The sequence below is a fragment of the Oncorhynchus nerka genome, linkage group LG1 (assembly GCF_034236695.1).
Source record: "Oncorhynchus nerka isolate Pitt River linkage group LG1, Oner_Uvic_2.0, whole genome shotgun sequence".
In the NCBI taxonomy this organism is placed as follows: domain Eukaryota; kingdom Metazoa; phylum Chordata; class Actinopteri; order Salmoniformes; family Salmonidae; genus Oncorhynchus; species Oncorhynchus nerka.
The window spans coordinates 48,483,598-48,507,977 of NC_088396.1; the positions used below are offsets into that span (position 1 = coordinate 48,483,598).

At 51.4% G+C, this 24,380-nt stretch overlaps 1 protein-coding gene across 2 annotated transcripts in view; it reads right to left on the reverse strand.

Annotated features, from left to right (window-relative positions):
* Positions 1 to 24,380, reverse strand: part of LOC115119723 (oxysterol-binding protein-related protein 6-like) — a 167,217-nt gene that overhangs the window by 65,741 nt on the left and 77,096 nt on the right. Inside the window, exons 10-13 of one of the 2 annotated variants that reach the window (XM_065019433.1) lie at positions 23,472 to 23,602; positions 22,926 to 23,033; positions 22,273 to 22,404; positions 18,902 to 18,989 (exon numbers count right to left, since the gene is read on the reverse strand). In XM_065019433.1, coding sequence (XP_064875505.1) covers positions 18,902 to 18,989; positions 22,273 to 22,404; positions 22,926 to 23,033; positions 23,472 to 23,602 — 459 coding nt within the window. The remainder of the gene's footprint in view (positions 1 to 18,901; positions 18,990 to 22,272; positions 22,405 to 22,925; positions 23,034 to 23,471; positions 23,603 to 24,380) is intronic. The other variant, XM_065019435.1, reaches the window with a different exon arrangement.

Genomic DNA, 24,380 nt, shown 5'->3' on the forward strand with positions numbered 1-24,380 from the left:
ACGACTGTCTGAACTACAAGGCCTCGTCAAACCCGTATCCTGGCCTCTCATCGTAGCCACAGGTAGTTCACGACTGACGACTGACTGTCTGAACTACAAGGCCTCGTCAAACCCGTATCCTTGCCTCTCATCGTAGCCACAGGTAGTTCACGACTGACGACTGTCTGAACTACAAGGCCTCGTCAAACCCGTATCCTGGCCTCTCATCGTAGCCACAGGTAGTTCACGACTGACGACTGTCTGAACTACAAGGCCTCGTCAAACCCGTATCCTTGCCTCTCATCGTAGCCACAGGTAGTTCACGACTGACGACTGTCTGAACTACAAGGCCTCGTCAAACCCGTATCCTTGCCTCTCATCGTAGCCACAGGTAGTTCACGACTGACGACTGTCTGAACTACAAGGCCTCGTCAAACCCGTATCCTTGCCTCTCATCGTAGCCACAGGTAGTTCACGACTGACGACTGTCTGAACTACAAGGCCTCGTCAAACCCGTATCCTGGCCTCTCATCGTAGCCACAGGTAGTTCACGACTGACGACTGTCTGAACTACAAGGCCTCGTCAAACCCTATCCTGGCCTCTCATCGTAGCCACAGGTAGTTCACGACTGACGACTGTCTGAACTACAAGGCCTCGTCAAACCCTAATCCTTGCCTCTCATCGTAGCCACAGGTAGTTCACGACTGACGACTGTCTGAACTACAAGGCCTCGTCAAACCCTAATCCTGGCCTCTCATCGTAGCCACAGGTAGTTCACGACTGACGACTGTCTGAACTACAAGGCCTCGTCAAACCCGTATCCTTGCCTCTCATCGTAGCCACAGGTAGTTCACGACTGACGACTGTCTGAACTACAAGGCCTCGTCAAACCCGTATCCTTGCCTCTCATCGTAGCCACAGGTAGTTCACGACTGACGACTGTCTGAACTACAAGGCCTCGTCAAACCCTAATCCTTGCCTCTCATCGTAGCCACAGGTAGTTCACGACTGACGACTGTCTGAACTACAAGGCCTCGTCAAACCCGTATCCTTGCCTCTCATCGTAGCCACAGGTAGTTCACGACTGACGACTGTCTGAACTACAAGGCCTCGTCAAACCCGTATCCTTGCCTCTCATCGTAGCCACAGGTAGTTCACGACTGACGACTGTCTGAACTACAAGGCCTCGTCAAACCCGTATCCTGGCCTCTCATCGTAGCCACAGGTAGTTCACGACTGACGACTGTCTGAACTACAAGGCCTCGTCAAACCCTAATCCTGGCCTCTCATCGTAGCCACAGGTAGTTCACGACTGACGACTGTCTGAACTACAAGGCCTCGTCAAACCCGTATCCTTGCCTCTCATCGTAGCCACAGGTAGTTCACGACTGACGACTGTCTGAACTACAAGGCCTCGTCAAACCCGTATCCTGGCCTCTCATCGTAGCCACAGGTAGTTCACGACTGACGACTGTCTGAACTACAAGGCCTCGTCAAACCCCTAATCCTTGCCTCTCATCGTAGCCACAGGTAGTTCACGACTGACGACTGTCTGAACTACAAGGCCTCGTCAAACCCGTATCCTTGCCTCTCATCGTAGCCACAGGTAGTTCACGACTGACGACTGTCTGAACTACAAGGCCTCGTCAAACCCGTATCCTGGCCTCTCATCGTAGCCACAGGTAGTTCACGACTGACGACTGTCTGAACTACAAGGCCTCGTCAAACCCTAATCCTTGCCTCTCATCGTAGCCACAGGTAGTTCACGACTGACGACTGTCTGAACTACAAGGCCTCGTCAAACCGTATCCTGGCCTCTCATCGTAGCCACAGGTAGTTCACGACTGACGACTGTCTGAACTACAAGGCCTCGTCAAACCCGTATCCTTGCCTCTCATCGTAGCCACAGGTAGTTCACGACTGACGACTGTCTGAACTACAAGGCCTCGTCAAACCCGTATCCTTGCCTCTCATCGTAGCCACAGGTAGTTCACGACTGACGACTGTCTGAACTACAAGGCCTCGTCAAACCCGTATCCTTGCCTCTCATCGTAGCCACAGGTAGTTCACGACTGACGACTGTCTGAACTACAAGGCCTCGTCAAACCCGTATCCTTGCCTCTCATCGTAGCCACAGGTAGTTCACGACTGACGACTGTCTGAACTACAAGGCCTCGTCAAACCCTAATCCTGGCCTCTCATCGTAGCCACAGGTAGTTCACGACTGACGACTGTCTGAACTACAAGGCCTCGTCAAACCCTAATCCTGGCCTCTCATCGTAGCCACAGGTAGTTCACGACTGACGACTGTCTGAACTACAAGGCCTCGTCAAACCCTAATCCTGGCCTCTCATCGTAGCCACAGGTAGTTCACGACTGACGACTGTCTGAACTACAAGGCCTCGTCAAACCCGTATCCTTGCCTCTCATCGTAGCCACAGGTAGTTCACGACTGACGACTGTCTGAACTACAAGGCCTCGTCAAACCCGTATCCTGCCTCTCATCGTAGCCACAGGTAGTTCACGACTGACGACTGTCTGAACTACAAGGCCTCGTCAAACCCGTATCCTTGCCTCTCATCGTAGCCACAGGTAGTTCACGACTGACGACTGTCTGAACTACAAGGCCTCGTCAAACCCGTATCCTTGCCTCTCATCGTAGCCACAGGTAGTTCACGACTGACGACTGTCTGAACTACAAGGCCTCGTCAAACCCGTATCCTTGCCTCTCATCGTAGCCACAGGTAGTTCACGACTGACGACTGTCTGAACTACAAGGCCTCGTCAAACCCTAATCCTTGCCTCTCATCGTAGCCACAGGTAGTTCACGACTGACGACTGTCTGAACTACAAGGCCTCGTCAAACCCGTATCCTTGCCTCTCATCGTAGCCACAGGTAGTTCACGACTGACGACTGTCTGAACTACAAGGCCTCGTCAAACCCGTATCCTGGCCTCTCATCGTAGCCACAGGTAGTTCACGACTGACGACTGTCTGAACTACAAGGCCTCGTCAAACCCGTATCCTTGCCTCTCATCGTAGCCACAGGTAGTTCACGACTGACGACTGTCTGAACTACAAGGCCTCGTCAAACCCGTATCCTTGCCTCTCATCGTAGCCACAGGTAGTTCACGACTGACGACTGTCTGAACTACAAGGCCTCGTCAAACCCGTATCCTTGCCTCTCATCGTAGCCACAGGTAGTTCACGACTGACGACTGTCTGAACTACAAGGCCTCGTCAAACCCGTATCCTGGCCTCTCATCGTAGCCACAGGTAGTTCACGACTGACGACTGTCTGAACTACAAGGCCTCGTCAAACCCTAATCCTGGCCTCTCATCGTAGCCACAGGTAGTTCACGACTGACGACTGTCTGAACTACAAGGCCTCGTCAAACCCTAATCCTTGCCTCTCATCGTAGCCACAGGTAGTTCACGACTGACGACTGTCTGAACTACAAGGCCTCGTCAAACCTGTATCCTGGCCTCTCATCGTAGCCACAGGTAGTTCACGACTGACGACTGTCTGAACTACAAGGCCTCGCCAAACCCGTATCCTTGCCTCTCATCGTAGCCACAGGTAGTTCACGACTGACGACTGTCTGAACTACAAGGCCTCGTCAAACCCGTATCCTTGCCTCTCATCGTAGCCACAGGTAGTTCACGACTGACGACTGTCTAAACTACAAGGCCTCGTCAAACCCGTATCCTTGCCTCTCATCGTAGCCACAGGTAGTTCACGACTGACGACTGTCTGAACTACAAGGCCTCGTCAAACCCGTATCCTGGCCTCTCATCGTAGCCACAGGTAGTTCACGACTGACGACTGTCTGAACTACAAGGCCTCGTCAAACCCTAATCCTGGCCTCTCATCGTAGCCACAGGTAGTTCACGACTGACGACTGTCTGAACTACAAGGCCTCGTCAAACCCTAATCCTTGCCTCTCATCGTAGCCACAGGTAGTTCACGACTGACGACTGTCTGAACTACAAGGCCTCGTCAAACCCGTATCCTTGCCTCTCATCGTAGCCACAGGTAGTTCACGACTGACGACTGTCTGAACTACAAGGCCTCGTCAAACCCGTATCCTTGCCTCTCATCGTAGCCACAGGTAGTTCACGACTGACGACTGTCTGAACTACAAGGCCTCGTCAAACCCTAATCCTTGCCTCTCATCGTAGCCACAGGTAGTTCACGACTGACGACTGTCTGAACTACAAGGCCTCGTCAAACCCGTATCCTTGCCTCTCATCGTAGCCACAGGTAGTTCACGACTGACGACTGTCTGAACTACAAGGCCTCGTCAAACCCGTATCCTGGCCTCTCATCGTAGCCACAGGTAGTTCACGACTGACGACTGTCTGAACTACAAGGCCTCGTCAAACCCGTATCCTTGCCTCTCATCGTAGCCACAGGTAGTTCACGACTGACGACTGTCTGAACTACAAGGCCTCGTCAAACCCGTATCCTGGCCTCTCATCGTAGCCACAGGTAGTTCACGACTGACGACTGTCTGAACTACAAGGCCTCGGTATCCTTGCCTCTCATCGTAGCCACAGTTAGACTGACGACTGTCTGAACTACAAGGCCTCGTCAAACCCGTATCCTTGCCTCTCATCGTAGCCACAGGTAGTTCACGACTGACGACTGTCTGAACTACAAGGCCTCGTCAAACCCGTATCCTTGCCTCTCATCGTAGCCACAGGTAGTTCACGACTGACGACTGTCTGAACTACAAGGCCTCGTCAAACCCGTATCCTGGCCTCTCATCGTAGCCACAGGTAGTTCACGACTGACGACTGTCTGAACTACAAGGCCTCGTCAAACCCTAATCCTGGCCTCTCATCGTAGCCACAGGTAGTTCACGACTGACGACTGTCTGAACTACAAGGCCTCGTCAAACCCTAATCCTTGCCTCTCATCGTAGCCACAGGTAGTTCACGACTGACGACTGTCTGAACTACAAGGCCTCGTCAAACCCGTATCCTGGCCTCTCATCGTAGCCACAGGTAGTTCACGACTGACGACTGTCTGAACTACAAGGCCTCGTCAAACCCGTATCCTTGCCTCTCATCGTAGCCACAGGTAGTTCACGACTGACGACTGTCTGAACTACAAGGCCTCGTCAAACCCGTATCCTTGCCTCTCATCGTAGCCACAGGTAGTTCACGACTGACGACTGTCTGAACTACAAGGCCTCGTCAAACCCTAATCCTGGCCTCTCATCGTAGCCACAGGTAGTTCACGACTGACGACTGTCTGAACTACAAGGCCTCGTCAAACCCTAATCCTTGCCTCTCATCGTAGCCACAGGTAGTTCACGACTGACGACTGTCTGAACTACAAGGCCTCGTCAAACCTGTATCCTGGCCTCTCATCGTAGCCACAGGTAGTTCACGACTGACGACTGTCTGAACTACAAGGCCTCGCCAAACCCGTATCCTTGCCTCTCATCGTAGCCACAGGTAGTTCACGACTGACGACTGTCTGAACTACAAGGCCTCGTCAAACCCGTATCCTTGCCTCTCATCGTAGCCACAGGTAGTTCACGACTGACGACTGTCTAAACTACAAGGCCTCGTCAAACCCGTATCCTTGCCTCTCATCGTAGCACAGGTAGTTCACGACTGACGACTGTCTGAACTACAAGGCCTCGTCAAACCCGTATCCTGGCCTCTCATCGTAGCCACAGGTAGTTCAAGACTGACGACTGTCTGAACTACAAGGCCTCGTCAAACCCTAATCCTGGCCTCTCATCGTAGCCACAGGTAGTTCACGACTGACGACTGTCTGAACTACAAGGCCTCGTCAAACCCTAATCCTTGCCTCTCATCGTAGCCACAGGTAGTTCACGACTGACGACTGTCTGAACTACAAGGCCTCGTCAAACCCTAATCCTGGCCTCTCATCGTAGCCACAGGTAGTTCACGACTGACGACTGTCTGAACTACAAGGCCTCGTCAAATCCGTATCCTTGCCTCTCATCGTAGCCACAGGTAGTTCACGACTGACGACTGTCTGAACTACAAGGCCTCGTCAAACCCGTATCCTGGCCTCTCATCGTAGCCACAGGTAGTTCACGACTGACGACTGTCTGAACTACAAGGCCTCGTCAAACCCGTATCCTTGCCTCTCATCGTAGCCACAGGTAGTTCACGACTGACGACTGTCTGAACTACAAGGCCTCGTCAAACCCGTATCCTTGCCTCTCATCGTAGCCACAGGTAGTTCACGACTGACGACTGTCTGAACTACAAGGCCTCGTGAAATCCGTATCCTTGCCTCTCATCGTAGCCACAGGTAGTTCACGACTGACGACTGTCTGAACTACAAGGCCTCGTCAAACCCGTATCCTGGCCTCTCATCGTAGCCACAGGTAGTTCACGACTGACGACTGACTGTCTGAACTACAAGGCCTCGTCAAACCCGTATCCTTGCCTCTCATCGTAGCCACAGGTAGTTCACGACTGACGACTGTCTGAACTACAAGGCCTCGTCAAACCCGTATCCTGGCCTCTCATCGTAGCCACAGGTAGTTCACGACTGACGACTGTCTGAACTACAAGGCCTCGCCAAACCCGTATCCTTGCCTCTCATCGTAGTTCATGACTGACGACTGTCTGAACTACAAGGCCTCGTCAAACCCGTATCCTTGCCTCTCATCGTAGCCACAGGTAGTTCACGACTGACGACTGTCTAAACTACAAGGCCTCGTCAAACCCGTATCCTTGCCTCTCATCGTAGCACAGGTAGTTCACGACTGACGACTGTCTGAACTACAAGGCCTCGTCAAACCCGTATCCTGGCCTCTCATCGTAGCCACAGGTAGTTCACGACTGACGACTGTCTGAACTACAAGGCCTCGTCAAACCCTAATCCTGGCCTCTCATCGTAGCCACAGGTAGTTCACGACTGACGACTGTCTGAACTACAAGGCCTCGTCAAACCCTAATCCTTGCCTCTCATCGTAGCCACAGGTAGTTCACGACTGACGACTGTCTGAACTACAAGGCCTCGTCAAACCCTAATCCTGGCCTCTCATCGTAGCCACAGGTAGTTCACGACTGACGACTGTCTGAACTACAAGGCCTCGTCAAACCCGTATCCTTGCCTCTCATCGTAGCCACAGGTAGTTCACGACTGACGACTGTCTGAACTACAAGGCCTCGTCAAACCCGTATCCTGGCCTCTCATCGTAGCCACAGGTAGTTCACGACTGACGGCTGTCAGAACTACAAGGCCTCGTCAAACCCTAATCCTGGCCTCTCATCGTAGCCACAGGTAGTTCACGACTGACGACTGTCTGAACTACAAGGCCTCGTCAAACCCGTATCCTTGCCTCTCATCGTAGCCACAGGTAGTTCACGACTGACGACTGTCTGAACTACAAGGCCTCGTCAAACCCGTATCCTGGCCTCTCATCGTAGCCACAGGTAGTTCACTGACTGACTGTCTGAACTACAAGGCCTCGTCAAACCCTAATCCTTGCCTCTCATCGTAGCCACAGGTAGTTCACGACTGACGACTGTCTGAACTACAAGGCCTCGTCAAACCCGTATCCTTGCCTCTCATCGTAGCCACAGGTAGTTCACGACTGACGACTGTCTGAACTACAAGGCCTCGTCAAACCCGTATCCTGGCCTCTCATCGTAGCCACAGGTAGTTCACGACTGACGACTGTCTGAACTACAAGGCCTCGTCAAACCCTAATCCTTGCCTCTCATCGTAGCCACAGGTAGTTCACGACTGACGACTGTCTGAACTACAAGGCCTCGTCAAACCCGTATCCTGGCCTCTCATCGTAGCCACAGGTAGTTCACGACTGACGACTGTCTGAACTACAAGGCCTCGTCAAACCCGTATCCTGGCCTCTCATCGTAGCCACAGGTAGTTCACGACTGACGACTGTCTGAACTACAAGGCCTCGTCAAACCCGTAATCCTTGCCTCTCATCGTAGCCACAGGTAGTTCACGACTGACGACTGTCTGAACTACAAGGCCTCGTCAAACCCGTATCCTGCCTCTCATCGTAGCCACAGGTAGTTCACGACTGACGACTGTCTGAACTACAAGGCCTCGTCAAACCCGTATCCTGGCCTCTCATCGTAGCCACAGGTAGTTCACGACTGACGACTGTCTGAACTACAAGGCCTCGTCAAACCCTAATCCTGGCCTCTCATCGTAGCCACAGGTAGTTCACGACTGACGACTGTCTGAACTACAAGGCCTCGTCAAACCCTAATCCTTGCCTCTCATCGTAGCCACAGGTAGTTCACGACTGACGACTGTCTGAACTACAAGGCCTCGTCAAACCCTAATCCTGGCCTCTCATCGTAGCCACAGGTAGTTCACGACTGACGACTGTCTGAACTACAAGGCCTCGTCAAACCCGTATCCTTGCCTCTCATCGTAGCCACAGGTAGTTCACGACTGACGACTGTCTGAACTACAAGGCCTCGTCAAACCCGTATCCTGGCCTCTCATCGTAGCCACAGGTAGTTCACGACTGACGACTGTCTGAACTACAAGGCCTCTCAAACCCGTATCCTTGCCTCTCATCGTAGCCACAGGTAGTTCACGACTGACGACTGTCTGAACTACAAGGCCTCGTCAAACCCGTATCCTTGCCTCTCATCGTAGCCACAGGTAGTTCACGACTGACGACTGTCTGAACTACAAGGCCTCGTCAAACCCGTATCCTTGCCTCTCATCGTAGCCACAGGTAGTTCACGACTGACGACTGTCTGAACTACAAGGCCTCGTCAAACCCGTATCCTGCCTCTCATCGTAGCCACAGGTAGTTCACGACTGACGACTGTCTGAACTACAAGGCCTCGTGAAATCCGTATCCTTGCCTCTCATCGTAGCCACAGGTAGTTCACGACTGACGACTGTCTGAACTACAAGGCCTCGTCAAACCCGTATCCTGGCCTCTCATCGTAGCCACAGGTAGTTCACGACTGACGACTGACTGTCTGAACTACAAGGCCTCGTCAAACCCGTATCCTTGCCTCTCATCGTAGCCACAGGTAGTTCACGACTGACGACTGTCTGAACTACAAGGCCTCGTCAAACCCGTATCCTTGCCTCTCATCGTAGCCACAGGTAGTTCACGACTGACGACTGTCTAAACTACAAGGCCTCGTCAAACCCGTATCCTTGCCTCTCATCGTAGCCACAGGTAGTTCACGACTGACGACTGTCTGAACTACAAGGCCTCGTCAAACCCGTATCCTGGCCTCTCATCGTAGCCACAGGTAGTTCACGACTGACGACTGTCTGAACTACAAGGCCTCGTCAAACCCTAATCCTGGCCTCTCATCGTAGCCACAGGTAGTTCACGACTGACGACTGTCTGAACTACAAGGCCTCGTCAAACCCTAATCCTTGCCTCTCATCGTAGCCACAGGTAGTTCACGACTGACGACTGTCTGAACTACAAGGCCTCGTCAAACCCTAATCCTGGCCTCTCATCGTAGCCACAGGTAGTTCACGACTGACGACTGTCTGAACTACAAGGCCTCGTCAAACCCGTATCCTTGCCTCTCATCGTAGCCACAGGTAGTTCACGACTGACGACTGTCTGAACTACAAGGCCTCGTCAAACCCGTATCCTGGCCTCTCATCGTAGCCACAGGTAGTTCACGACTGACGACTGTCTGAACTACAAGGCCTCGTCAAACCCGTATCCTGGCCTCTCATCGTAGCCACAGGTAGTTCACGACTGACGACTGTCTGAACTACAAGGCCTCGTCAAACCCGTATCCTTGCCTCTCATCGTAGCCACAGGTAGTTCACGACTGACGACTGTCTGAACTACAAGGCCTCGTCAAACCCGTATCCTTGCCTCTCATCGTAGCCACAGGTAGTTCACGACTGACGACTGTCTGAACTACAAGGCCTCGTCAAACCCTAATCCTTGCCTCTCATCGTAGCCACAGGTAGTTCACGACTGACGACTGTCTGAACTACAAGGCCTCGTCAAACCCGTATCCTTGCCTCTCATCGTAGCCACAGGTAGTTCACGACTGACGACTGTCTGAACTACAAGGCCTCGTCAAACCCGTATCCTGGCCTCTCATCGTAGCCACAGGTAGTTCACGACTGACGACTGTCTGAACTACAAGGCCTCGTCAAACCCGTATCCTTGCCTCTCATCGTAGCCACAGGTAGTTCACGACTGACGACTGTCTGAACTACAAGGCCTCGTCAAACCCGTATCCTTGCCTCTCATCGTAGCCACAGGTAGTTCACGACTGACGACTGTCTGAACTACAAGGCCTCGTCAAACCCGTATCCTTGCCTCTCATCGTAGCCACAGGTAGTTCACGACTGACGACTGTCTGAACTACAAGGCCTCGTCAAACCCGTATCCTGGCCTCTCATCGTAGCCACAGGTAGTTCACGACTGACGACTGTCTGAACTACAAGGCCTCGTCAAACCCGTATCCTTGCCTCTCATCGTAGCCACAGGTAGTTCACGACTGACGACTGTCTGAACTACAAGGCCTCGTCAAACCCGTATCCTGGCCTCTCATCGTAGCCACAGGTAGTTCACGACTGACGACTGTCTGAACTACAAGGCCTCGTCAAACCCGTATCCTTGCCTCTCATCGTAGCCACAGGTAGTTCACGACTGACGACTGTCTGAACTACAAGGCCTCGTCAAACCCGTATCCTTGCCTCTCATCGTAGCCACAGGTAGTTCACGACTGACGACTGTCTGAACTACAAGGCCTCGTCAAACCCGTATCCTTGCCTCTCATCGTAGCCACAGGTAGTTCACGACTGACGACTGTCTGAACTACAAGGCCTCGTCAAACCCGTATCCTGGCCTCTCATCGTAGCCACAGGTAGTTCACGACTGACGACTGTCTGAACTACAAGGCCTCGTCAAACCCTAATCCTGGCCTCTCATCGTAGCCACAGGTAGTTCACGACTGACGACTGTCAGGTAGTTGAACTACAAGGCCTCGTCAAACCCCTAATCCTTGCCTCTCATCGTAGCCACAGGTAGTTCACGACTGACGACTGTCTGAACTACAAGGCCTCGTCAAACCCTAATCCTGGCCTCATCGTAGCCACAGGTAGTTCACGACTGACGACTGTCTGAACTACAGGTAGCCTCTCATCGTAGCCACAGGTAGTTCACGACTGACGACTGTCTGAACTACAAGGCCTCGTCAAACCCTAATCCTGGCCTCTCATCGTAGCCACAGGTAGTTCACGACTGACGACTGTCTGAACTACAAGGCCTCGTCAAACCCGTATCCTTGCCTCTCATCGTAGCCACAGGTAGTTCACGACTGACGACTGTCTGAACTACAAGGCCTCGTCAAACCCGTATCCTGGCCTCTCATCGTAGCCACAGGTAGTTCACGACTGACGACTGTCTGAACTACAAGGCCTCGTCAAACCCGTATCCTTGCCTCTCATCGTAGCCACAGGTAGTTCACGACTGACGACTGTCTGAACTACAAGGCCTCGTCAAACCCGTATCCTGCCTCTCATCGTAGCCACAGGTAGTTCACGACTGACGACTGTCTGAACTACAAGGCCTCGTCAAACCCGTATCCTTGCCTCTCATCGTAGCCACAGGTAGTTCACGACTGACGACTGTCTGAACTACAAGGCCTCGTCAAACCCGTATCCTTGCCTCTCATCGTAGCCACAGGTAGTTCACGACTGACGACTGTCTGAACTACAAGGCCTCGTCAAACCCTAATCCTTGCCTCTCATCGTAGCCACAGGTAGTTCACGACTGACGACTGTCTGAACTACAAGGCCTCGTCAAACCCGTATCCTGGCCTCTCATCGTAGCCACAGGTAGTTCACGACTGACTGACTGTCTGAACTACAAGGCCTCGTCAAACCCGTATCCTTGCCTCTCATCGTAGCCACAGGTAGTTCACGACTGACGACTGTCTAAACTACAAGGCCTCTCAAACCCTATCCTGCCTCTCATCGTAGCCTCGACTGTCTGAACTACAAGGCCTCGTCAAACCCGTATCCTTGCCTCTCATCGTAGCCACAGGTAGTTCACGACTGACGACTGTCTAAACTACAAGGCCTCGTCAAACCCGTATCCTTGCCTCTCATCGTAGCCACAGGTAGTTCACGACTGACGACTGTCTGAACTACAAGGCCTCGTCAAACCCGTATCCTGGCCTCTCATCGTAGCCACAGGTAGTTCACGACTGACGACTGTCTGAACTACAAGGCCTCGTCAAACCCTAATCCTGGCCTCTCATCGTAGCCACAGGTAGTTCACGACTGACGACTGTCTGAACTACAAGGCCTCGTCAAACCCTAATCCTTGCCTCTCATCGTAGCCACAGGTAGTTCACGACTGACGACTGTCTGAACTACAAGGCCTCGTCAAACCCTAATCCTGGCCTCTCATCGTAGCCACAGGTAGTTCACGACTGACGACTGTCTGAACTACAAGGCCTCGTCAAACCCGTATCCTTGCCTCTCATCGTAGCCACAGGTAGTTCACGACTGACGACTGTCTGAACTACAAGGCCTCGTCAAACCCGTATCCTGGCCTCTCATCGTAGCCACAGGTAGTTCACGACTGACGACTGTCTGAACTACAAGGCCTCGTCAAACCCTAATCCTGCCTCTCATCGTAGCCACAGGTAGTTCACGACTGACGACTGTCTGAACTACAAGGCCTCGTCAAACCCGTATCCTTGCCTCTCATCGTAGCCACAGGTAGTTCACGACTGACGACTGTCTGAACTACAAGGCCTCGTCAAACCCGTATCCTTGCCTCTCATCGTAGCCACAGGTAGTTCACGACTGACGACTGTCTGAACTACAAGGCCTCGTCAAACCCGTATCCTGGCCTCTCATCGTAGCCACAGGTAGTTCACGACTGACGACTGTCTGAACTACAAGGCCTCGTCAAACCCTAATCCTGGCCTCTCATCGTAGCCACAGGTAGTTCACGACTGACGACTGTCTGAACTACAAGGCCTCGTCAAACCCGTATCCTTGCCTCTCATCGTAGCCACAGGTAGTTCACGACTGACGACTGTCTGAACTACAAGGCCTCGTCAAACCCGTATCCTTGCCTCTCATCGTAGCCACAGGTAGTTCACGACTGACGACTGTCTGAACTACAAGGCCTCGTCAAACCCGTATCCTTGCCTCTCATCGTAGCCACAGGTAGTTCACGACTGACGACTGTCTGAACTACAAGGCCTCGTCAAACCCGTATCCTTGCCTCTCATCGTAGCCACAGGTAGTTCACGACTGACGACTGTCTGAACTACAAGGCCTCGTCAAACCCTATCCTTGCCTCTCATCGTAGCCACAGGTAGTTCACGACTGACGACTGTCTGAACTACAAGGCCTCGTCAAACCCGTATCCTTGCCTCTCATCGTAGCCACAGGTAGTTCACGACTGACGACTGTCTGAACTACAAGGCCTCGTCAAACCCGTATCCTTGCCTCTCATCGTAGCCACAGGTAGTTCACGACTGACGTCAAACTGACTGTCTGAACTACAAGGCCTCGTCAAACCCGTATCCTTGCCTCTCATCGTAGCCACAGGTAGTTCACGACTGACGACTGTCTGAACTACAAGGCCTCGTCAAACCCGTATCCTGGCCTCTCATCGTCGTCAAGCCACAGGTAGTTCACGACTGACGACTGTCTGAACTACAAGGCCTCGTCAAACCGTATCCTGCCTCTCATCGTAGCCACAGGTAGTTCACGACTGACGACTGTCTGAACTACAAGGCCTCGTCAAACCCGTATCCTGGCCTCTCATCGTAGCCACAGGTAGTTCACGACTGACGACTGTCTGAACTACAAGGCCTCGTCAAACCCGTATCCTTGCCTCTCATCGTAGCCACAGGTAGTTCACGACTGACGACTGTCTGAACTACAAGGCCTCGTCAAACCCGTATCCTTGCCTCTCATCGTAGCCACAGGTAGTTCACGACTGACGACTGTCTGAACTACAAGGCCTCGTCAAACCCGTATCCTTGCCTCTCATCGTAGCCACAGGTAGTTCACGACTGACGACTGTCTGAACTACAAGGCCTCGTCAAACCCTAATCCTTGCCTCTCATCGTAGCCACAGGTAGTTCACGACTGACGACTGTCTGAACTACAAGGCCTCGTCAAACCCGTATCCTTGCCTCTCATCGTAGCCACAGGTAGTTCACGACTGACGACTGTCTGAACTACAAGGCCTCGTCAAACCCGTATCCTGGCCTCTCATCGTAGCCACAGGTAGTTCACGACTGACGACTGACTGTCTGAACTACAAGGCCTCGTCAAACCCGTATCCTTGCCTCTCATCGTAGCCACAGGTAGTTCACGACTGACGACTGTCTGAACTACAAGGCCTCGTCAAACCCGTATCCTTGCCTCTCATCGTAGAGCCACAGGTAGTTCACGACTGACTGACTGTCTGAACTACAAGGCCTAGTCAAACCCGTATCCTTGCCTCTCATCGTAGCCACAGGTAGTTCACGACTGACGACTGTCTGAACTACAAGGCCTCGTCAAACCCGTATCCTGGCCTCTCATCGTAGCCACAGGTAGTTCACGACTGACGACTGTCTGAACTACAAGGCCTCGTCAAACCCGTATCCTTGCCTCTCATCGTAGCCACAGGTAGTTCACGACTGACGACTGTCTGAACTACAAGGCCTCGTCAAACCCGTATCCTTGCCTCTCATCGTAGCCACAGGTAGTTCACGACTGACGACTGTCTGAACTACAAGGCCTCGTCAAACCCGTATCCTTGCCTCTCATCGTAGCCACAGGTAGTTCACGACTGACGACTGTCTGAACTACAAGGCCTCGTCAAACCCGTATCCTTGCCTCTCATCGTAGCCACAGGTAGTTCACGACTGACGACTGTCTGAACTACAAGGCCTCGTCAAACCCGTATCCTGCCTCTCATCGTAGCCACAGGTAGTTCACGACTGACGACTGTCTGAACTACAAGGCCTCGTCAAACCCTAATCCTGGCCTCTCATCGTAGCCACAGGTAGTTCACGACTGACGACTGTCTGAACTACAAGGCCTCGTCAAACCCGTAATCCTGGCCTCTCATCGTAGCCACAGGTAGTTCACGACTGACGACTGTCTGAACTACAAGGCCTCGTCAAACCCGTAATCCTTGCCTCTCATCGTAGCCACAGGTAGTTCACGACTGACGACTGTCTGAACTACAAGGCCTCGTCAAACCCTAATCCTTGCCTCTCATCGTAGCCACAGGTAGTTCACGACTGACGACTGTCTGAACTACAAGGCCTCGTCAAACCCGTATCCTTGCCTCTCATCGTAGCCACAGGTAGTTCACGACTGACGACTGTCTGAACTACAAGGCCTCGTCAAACCCGTATCCTGGCCTCTCATCGTAGCCACAGGTAGTTCACGTCAAACTGCCTCTCACGACTGACTGTCTGAACTACAAGGCCTCGTCAAACCCGTATCCTTGCCTCTCATCGTAGCCACAGGTAGTTCACGACTGACGACTGTCTGAACTACAAGGCCTCGTCAAACCCGTATCCTTGCCTCTCATCGTAGCCACAGGTAGTTCACGACTGACGACTGTCTGAACTACAAGGCCTCGTCAAACCCGTATCCTTGCCTCTCATCGTAGCCACAGGTAGTTCACGACTGACGACTGTCTGAACTACAAGGCCTCGTCAAACCCGTATCCTGGCCTCTCATCGTAGCCACAGGTAGTTCACGACTGACGACTGTCTGAACTACAAGGCCTCGTCAAACCCTAATCCTGGCCTCTCATCGTAGCCACAGGTAGTTCACGACTGACGACTGTCTGAACTACAAGGCCTCGTCAAACCCTAATCCTTGCCTCTCATCGTAGCCACAGGTAGTTCACGACTGACGACTGTCTGAACTACAAGGCCTCGTCAAACCCTAATCCTTGCCTCTCATCGTAGCCACAGGTAGTTCACGACTGACGACTGTCTGAACTACAAGGCCTCGTCAAACCCGTATCCTTGCCTCTCATCGTAGCCACAGGTAGTTCACGACTGACGACTGTCTGAACTACAAGGCCTCGTCAAACCCGTATCCTGGCCTCTCATCGTAGCCACAGGTAGTTCACGACTGACGACTGTCTGAACTACAAGGCCTCGTCAAACCCGTATCCTTGCCTCTCATCGTAGCCACAGGTAGTTCACGACTGACGACTGTCTGAACTACAAGGCCTCGTCAAACCCGTATCCTTGCCTCTCATCGTAGCCACAGGTAGTTCACGACTGACGACTGTCTGAACTACAAGGCCTCGTCAAACCCGTATCCTTGCCTCTCATCGTAGCCACAGGTAGTTCACGACTGACGACTGTCTGAACTACAAGGCCTCGTCAAACCCTAATCCTTGCCTCTCATCGTAGCCACAGGTAGTTCACGACTGACGACTGTCTGAACTACAAGGCCTCGTCAAACCCGTATCCTTGCCTCTCATCGTAGCCACAGGTAGTTCACGACTGACGACTGTCTGAACTACAAGGCCTCGTCAAACCCGTATCCTGGCCTCTCATCGTAGCCACAGGTAGTTCACGACTGACGACTGACTGTCTGAACTACAAGGCCTCGTCAAACCCGTATCCTTGCCTCTCATCGTAGCCACAGGTAGTTCACGACTGACGACTGTCTGAACTACAAGGCCTCGTCAAACCCGTATCCTTGCCTCTCATCGTAGCCACAGGTAGTTCACGACTGACGACTGTCTGAACTACAAGGCCTCGTCAAACCCGTATCCTTGCCTCTCATCGTAGCCACAGGTAGTTCACGACTGACGACTGTCTGAACTACAAGGCCTCGTCAAACCCGTATCCTGGCCTCTCATCGTAGCCACAGGTAGTTCACGACTGACGACTGTCTGAACTACAAGGCCTCGTCAAACCCTAATCCTTGCCTCTCATCGTAGCCACAGGTAGTTCACGACTGACGACTGTCTGAACTACAAGGCCTCGTCAAACCCGTATCCTTGCCTCTCATCGTAGCACAGGTAGTTCACGACTGACGACTGTCTGAACTACAAGGCCTCGTCAAACCCGTATCCTGCCTCTCATCGTAGCCACAGGTAGTTCACGACTGACGACTGTCTGAACTACAAGGCCTCGTCAAACCCCTAATCCTGGCCTCTACAAGGCCTCATCGTAGCCACAGGTAGTTCACGACTGACGACTGTCTGAACTACAAGGCCTCGTCAAACCCTAATCCTGGCCTCTCATCGTAGCCACAGGTAGTTCACGACTGACGACTGTCTGAACTACAAGGCCTCGTCAAACCCTAATCCTGGCCTCTCATCGTAGCCACAGGTAGTTCACGACTGACGACTGTCTGAACTACAAGGCCTCGTCAAACCCTAATCCTTGCCTCTCATCGTAGCCACAGGTAGTTCACGACTGACGACTGTCTGAACTACAAGGCCTCGTCAAACCCGTATCCTGGCCTCTCATCGTAGCCACAGGTAGTTCACGACTGACGACTGTCTGAACTACAAGGCCTCGTCAAACCCGTATCCTTGCCTCTCATCGTAGCCACAGGTATTTCACGACTGACGACTGTCTGAACTACAAGGCCTCGTCAAACCCGTATCCTTGCCTCTCATCGTAGCCACAGGTAGTTCACGACTGACGACTGTCTGAACTACAAGGCCTCGTCAAACCCGTATCCTTGCCTCTCATCGTAGCCACAGGTAGTTCACGACTGACGACTGTCTGAACTACAAGGCCTCGTCAAACCCTAATCCTTGCCTCTCATCGTAGCCACAGGTAGTTCACGACTGACGACTGTCTGAACTACAAGGCCTCGTCAAATCCGTATCCTTGCCTCTCATCGTAGCCACAGGTAGTTCACGACTGACGACTGTCTGAACTACAAGGCCTCGTCAAACCCGTATCCTGGCCTCTCATCGTAGCCACAGGTAGTTCACGACTGACGACTGACTGTCTGAACTACAAGGCCTCGTCAAACCCGTATCCTTGCCTCTCATCGTAGCCACAGGTAGTTCACGACTGACGACTGTCTGAACTACAAGGCCTCGTCAAACCCGTATCCTTGCCTCTCATCGTAGCCACAGGTAGTTCACGACTGACGACTGTCTGAACTACAAGTCCTAGTCAAACCCGTATCCTTGCCTCTCATCGTAGCCACAGGTAGTTCACGACTGACGACTGTCTGAACTACAAGGCCTCGTCAAACCCGTATCCTGGCCTCTCATCGTAGCCACAGGTAGTTCACGACTGACGACTGTCTGAACTACAAGGCCTCGTCAAACCCTAATCCTTGCCTCTCATCGTAGCCACAGGTAGTTCACGACTGACGACTGTCTGAACTACAAGGCCTCGTCAAACCCGTATCCTTGCCTCTCATCGTAGCCACAGGTAGTTCACGACTGACGACTGTCTGAACTACAAGGCCTCGTCAAACCCGTATCCTTGCCTCTCATCGTAGCCACAGGTAGTTCACGACTGACGACTGTCTGAACTACAAGGCCTCGTCAAACCCGTATCCTTGCCTCTCATCGTAGCCACAGGTAGTTCACGACTGACGACTGTCTGAACTACAAGGCCTCGTCAAACCCGTATCCTTGCCTCTCATCGTAGCCACAGGTAGTTCCCGACTGACGACTGTCTGAACTACAAGGCCTCGTCAAACCCGTATCCTGGCCTCTCATCGTAGCCACAGGTAGTTCACGACTGAAACATAGTCCAAAGATGCCGGGTTAGAATAGAAGATGGAGGCGTTCCTGCACTTCACACTGATAGCTTTCATAAGCCTCGAGTGCAGCTGTTGGCACACAGTGAGGCCTGTGAGGTCAATCCCCCTCACACACACACACACACACACACACACACACACACACACACTGTAATGGAAGGAGAGGCATTTTTGGAAAGCTAAGGAGAACCTACTTTGTCTGGAGACATTATCAGTCACGCTGGCATTGTCTTCTGAAATGTTATCACTCACATCGCTGACGTATGATTCATCGTCTGAGGCCTAGAGGGTTAGAGGAAGACAACAGAGCCACTGAGTCAGTACAGTACAGTACACACACACACACACACACAGTACAGTACAGTACACACACAGTACAGTTCAGTACAGTACACACACAGTACAGTACAGCACACACACACAGTACAGCACACACACACAGTACAGCACACACACACACAGTACAGTACAGTACAGCACACACACACAGTACAGTACACACACACACACAAGTACAGTACACACACACACAGTACAGTACCACACACACAGTACAGTACACACACACACAGTACAGTACACACACACACAGTACAGTACACACACACACACAGTACAGTACAGCACACACACACAGTACAGTACACACACACACAGTACAGCACACACACACACAGTACAGTACAGCACACACACAGTACAGTACACACACACAGTACAGTACAGCACACACACACACAGTACAGTACACACACACACAGTACAGTACGCACACACACACAGTACAGTACAGTACACACACACACACAGTACAGTACACACACACACACACAGTACAGTACACACACACACACACACACAGTACAGTACAGCACACACACAGTACAGTACAGTACACACACACAGTACAGTACAGCACACACACACAGTACAGTACAGCACACACACACACAGTACAGTACAGCACACACACACAGTACACACACACAGTACAGTACACACACACACACAGTACAGTACAGCACACACACACAGTACAGTACACACACACACAGTACAGTACAGCACACACACAGTACAGTACAGCACACACACAGTACAGTACAGCACACACACAGTACAGTACACATACACACAGTACAGTACAGCACACACACAGTACAGTACAGCACACACACAGCACAGTACAGCACACACACACACACAGTACAGTACACACACACACACACAGTACAGTACAGTACACACACACACACACACAGTACAGTACAGTACACACACAGTACAGTACAGTACACACACAGTACAGTACAGTACACACACAGTACAGTACAGTACACACACACACACAGTACAGTACACACACACACACACACAGTACAGTACACACACACAGTACAGTACAGTACACACACACACTACAGTACAGTACACACACACACACACACACAGTACAGTACACACACACAGTACAGTACACACACACACACAGTACAGTACAGTACAGTACAGTACACACACACACACACAGTACACACACACACACAGTACAGTACACACACACACACAGTACAGTACACACACACAGTACAGTACAGTACACACACTACAGTACAGTACACACACACACAGTACAGTACACACACACAGTACAGTACAGTACAGTACACACACACACAGTACAGTACACACACACACAGTACAGTACACACACACAGTACAGTACAGTACAGTACACACACACAGTACAGTACACACACACACACAGTACAGTACACACACACAGTACAGTACAGCACACACACACACAGTACAGTACACACACACACACAGTACAGTACACACACACAGTACAGTACAGTACACACAGTACAGTACAGTACACACACACAGTACAGTACACACACACACAGTACAGTACACACACACACAGTACAGTACAGTACACACACACACACAGTACAGTACAGTACACACACACACACACACAGTACAGTACACACACAGTACAGTACAGTACACACACACACACAGTACAGTACACACACACACAGTACAGTACAGTACACACACAGCACAGTACACACACACAGTACAGTACACACACAGTACAGTACACACACACACTGCATTTTGCCAGTGACTAACAAACTGCCGTCAGTGCTTGCTATCTCTTCTCTCTCTTTCTGCAGTCACCACAAGATGAGACACTATATAAGTAAAGTGGAAATGCTGCAGTAACATACAATGATCTTACTGACGATACCAGAGAATAGCAGATTGTGGCTGTTGGTAGTAATGGCCTCTAATGCAGTACAGTCGGCTGCTGGAAGAGGGTTTATTGACCAACAGAACTCTGCTGGTTTGAATAGGGCCAGGTACCTGAGGCAGAGGGTTTATTGACCAACAGAACTCTGCTGGTTTGAATAGGGCCAGGCCCCTGAGGCAGAGGGTTTGGCTCTAGCCTGGTGATGGATCTCCGTGTTGAGTAATCCTTCAGCAGAACTCTAGATAGCAGCACTTGGTTTTCACACCTGGGGAGCAGCCAGATAGGCCTGAAGGGTGATGGCTCTTATGGGGCCATATTGACTGGTGCTCGGTACTCATGGCATTGGGTCTGTCATGGCAGTGAGTTAAAAAAAAGCCAACTCTGTGGCTTAAGAACAGACAAATCATCAGACTGGAGGAAGGACCATGCCAAATCCATAAAGAAGGGCGTACCATTGAAAACCTGGAGTTGGTTTCATGAGAAATTGGACATGACTGGACTCAGTTAAAGGACATGACTGGACCCAGCAGCATTATAGACTAGAGACTGGAGAGTCCCCCGCTAGTTTGGAGAGTCCCCCTCTAGTTTGGAAAGTCCCCCGCTAGTTTGGAGAGCCTCCCCTCTAGTTTGGAGAGCCCCCCCTCTAGTTTGGAGAGCGCCCCTCTAGTTTGGAGAGCCCCCCTCTAGTTTGGAGAGCCCCCCTCTAGTTTGGAGAGCCCCCTCTAGTTTGGAGAGCCCCCCTCTAGTTTGGAGAGTCCCCCTCTAGTTTGGAGAGCCCCCTCTAGTTTGGAGAGCCCCCTCTAGTTTGGAGAGTGCCCCTCTAGTTTGGAGAGCCCCCTCTAGTTTGGAGAGCCCCCTCTAGTTTGGAGAGCCCCCTCTAGTTTGGAGAGTGCCCCCTCTAGTTTGGAGAGTGCCCCCTCTAGTTTGGAGAGTCCTCCCTCTAGTTTGGAGAGTCCCCCCTCTAGTTTGGAGAGTCCCCCCTCTAGTTTGGAGAGTCCCCCTCTAGTTTGGAGAGCCCCCTCTAGTTTGGAGAGTCCCCCTCTAGTTTGGAGAGCCCCCTCTAGTTTGGAGAGCCTCCCTCTAGTTTGGAGAGCCCCCTCTAGTTTGGAGAGCCCCCCTCTAGTTTGGAGAGTCCCCTCTAGTTTGGAGAGTCCTCCCTCTAGTTTGGAGAGTCCCCCTCTAGTTTGGAGAGCCCCCTCTAGTTTGGAGAGTGCCCCCTCTAGTTTGGAGAGTGCCCCCTCTAGTTTGGAGAGCCCCCTCTAGTTTGGAGAGCCCCCCTCCCCAGCCCTCTCTCACCTCGTTCTCTGACGAGCTGGCCGACAGCAGCACTTCCTGGGCGTCGAAGAACTCCGACACAGACTCTGACATCGACAGCCTGCTCTCATTGGACGTCTGTTGAGTCAGAGGGATTCCCCTCTGCTCACCCCCCTTTTTTAAGGAAACAGAGAAACACAATCAGTACATTGTCTTTTACTAAGTGACTTTAGGTGGCGAGACGACATAGAACCCGAACTGTGTGAAAGTGGAGACGGTGGAGACCCAGCAGTCATTGGAGACTTAATTCTTCCTATATTCCTGGTAGGATCACATAGTTTTTTTTCTCCATTTACCTTGACGTCAGGCTCAGCACAACTTTAATGATCAGTGAGCTCACCTGCCAAGACATACTGGAAACACCATCTTTCTTTAAGGACAGGAATCAATACCCTAATTGGTAAACGCAGTAAAGCAGAGGATACACAATGTTTTCCAGTTAACTAAAGTTACTTGTCCAGCTCTACAACAGGATGTATAACACCACAGAGGAGATAAACAGTAGACAAGATCACTATTCTCCCTGACGTCACCTGCCATAAGCACACCCAGCACTGCAATGGCAAGTGTCCTGCATTTCAGGGACAATGACAACAAAACAACAACTTGATCCAGTAGAAGACGTAGCTAGCTACCTCATCAGGACTAGTGATGAGGTTCACACTGATTGTTTGTTCAGACAGGACCGACTCAGAGTGGATGCGGCCCAGTCGGGTTTTAAGCTCAGCGTTTTGGGACAGGGCCTGAAATGAGGAGAAATACTAATCAATCACTAATCTGTCAGCTGGATGAGAGGGGTGTAGAGAGGAATACAGAACTGAACAGATAAACATTACAACTGGATCTATATTGTACAGCTCTACATTCATATTCAGCTCTACACTACATACCATGGCTGCTCTGTTTTTGTCTCACAATGTGACTATATGCAATGGATCCATTCGCAAAGAATCAGAAATCAAACTCAAGCAGTGATGAAAGTCATACCGATTCCTTTGAAACCCCTCATCTCTCCAGCCAGTACATTTCATGTTTCAAGTGCTGCACATAATATTTAAGGTGATGTAATGTGTTCTGACAAAAAAAAAACACAATTAACCATTTATAGTGACTGTTCCCAGTGCAGGAGGATTATGGGTAGTGTAGAAGGAGAATTCTAAATGAACACCTGCCGGTCTCACCTGTGACAGAGACTTCCTGAGGGTGATGACCTGGGCAGGCCGCTCTGACTGCTCCTGGTCTGAGAGAACAGATTTGATCTTCTCCTTCTCCATGGCCACTGTGTTGAACGCAGACTTCAACATGGAGTGGACTGCAAAAGACAGGAACCAGAAGTCATTTTAAACACGCCCTCTGGTTACTTACAACTCTTACTAATGGTTTCCCTACACTTTGCTGGTATAGTGTAAAGGGACGGACCGATGCAGGAGCTTCCCGGGGCTAGGCAGCAAAAACACAAATAGTAATATAATAATAAGTTTTAATATATACAGAGCATTCGGAAAGTATTCAGACCCCTTCACTTTTTCCACATTTTGTTACGTTACAGCCTTATTCTAAAAATGTATTCAATTAATATTGTAGCATTGAGTCTTCTTGGGTATGACTCTACAAGCCTGACACATCTGTATTTAGGCAGTTCTCCTATTCTTCTCTGTAGATCCTCTCAAGCTCTGTCTGGTTGGATGGGGTGTGTTGCTGCACAGCTATTTTCAGGTCTCTCTAGAGATGTTAGTTCGGGTTCAAGTCCGGCCTCTGGCCGGGCCTCTCATAGACATTCAGAGACTTGTCCCGAAGCCACTCCTGTGTTGTCTTGGCTGTGTGCTTAGGGTCATTGTTCTATTGGAAGGTGAACCTCCGCCCCAGTCTGAGGTACTGAGTGCTCTGGAGCAGGTTTTCATCAAGGATCTCTCTGTACTTTGCTCCGTTCACCTTTCCCTTGATCCTGACTAGTCTCCCAGTCTCTGCTGCTGAAAAACATCCCCACAGTATGATCCTGTCACCACCATGCTTCACCGTAGGGATGGTGCCAGGTTTCACCGTGACAGTGCTACTGTCAACTGTGGGATCTTATATCAACAGGTGTGTGC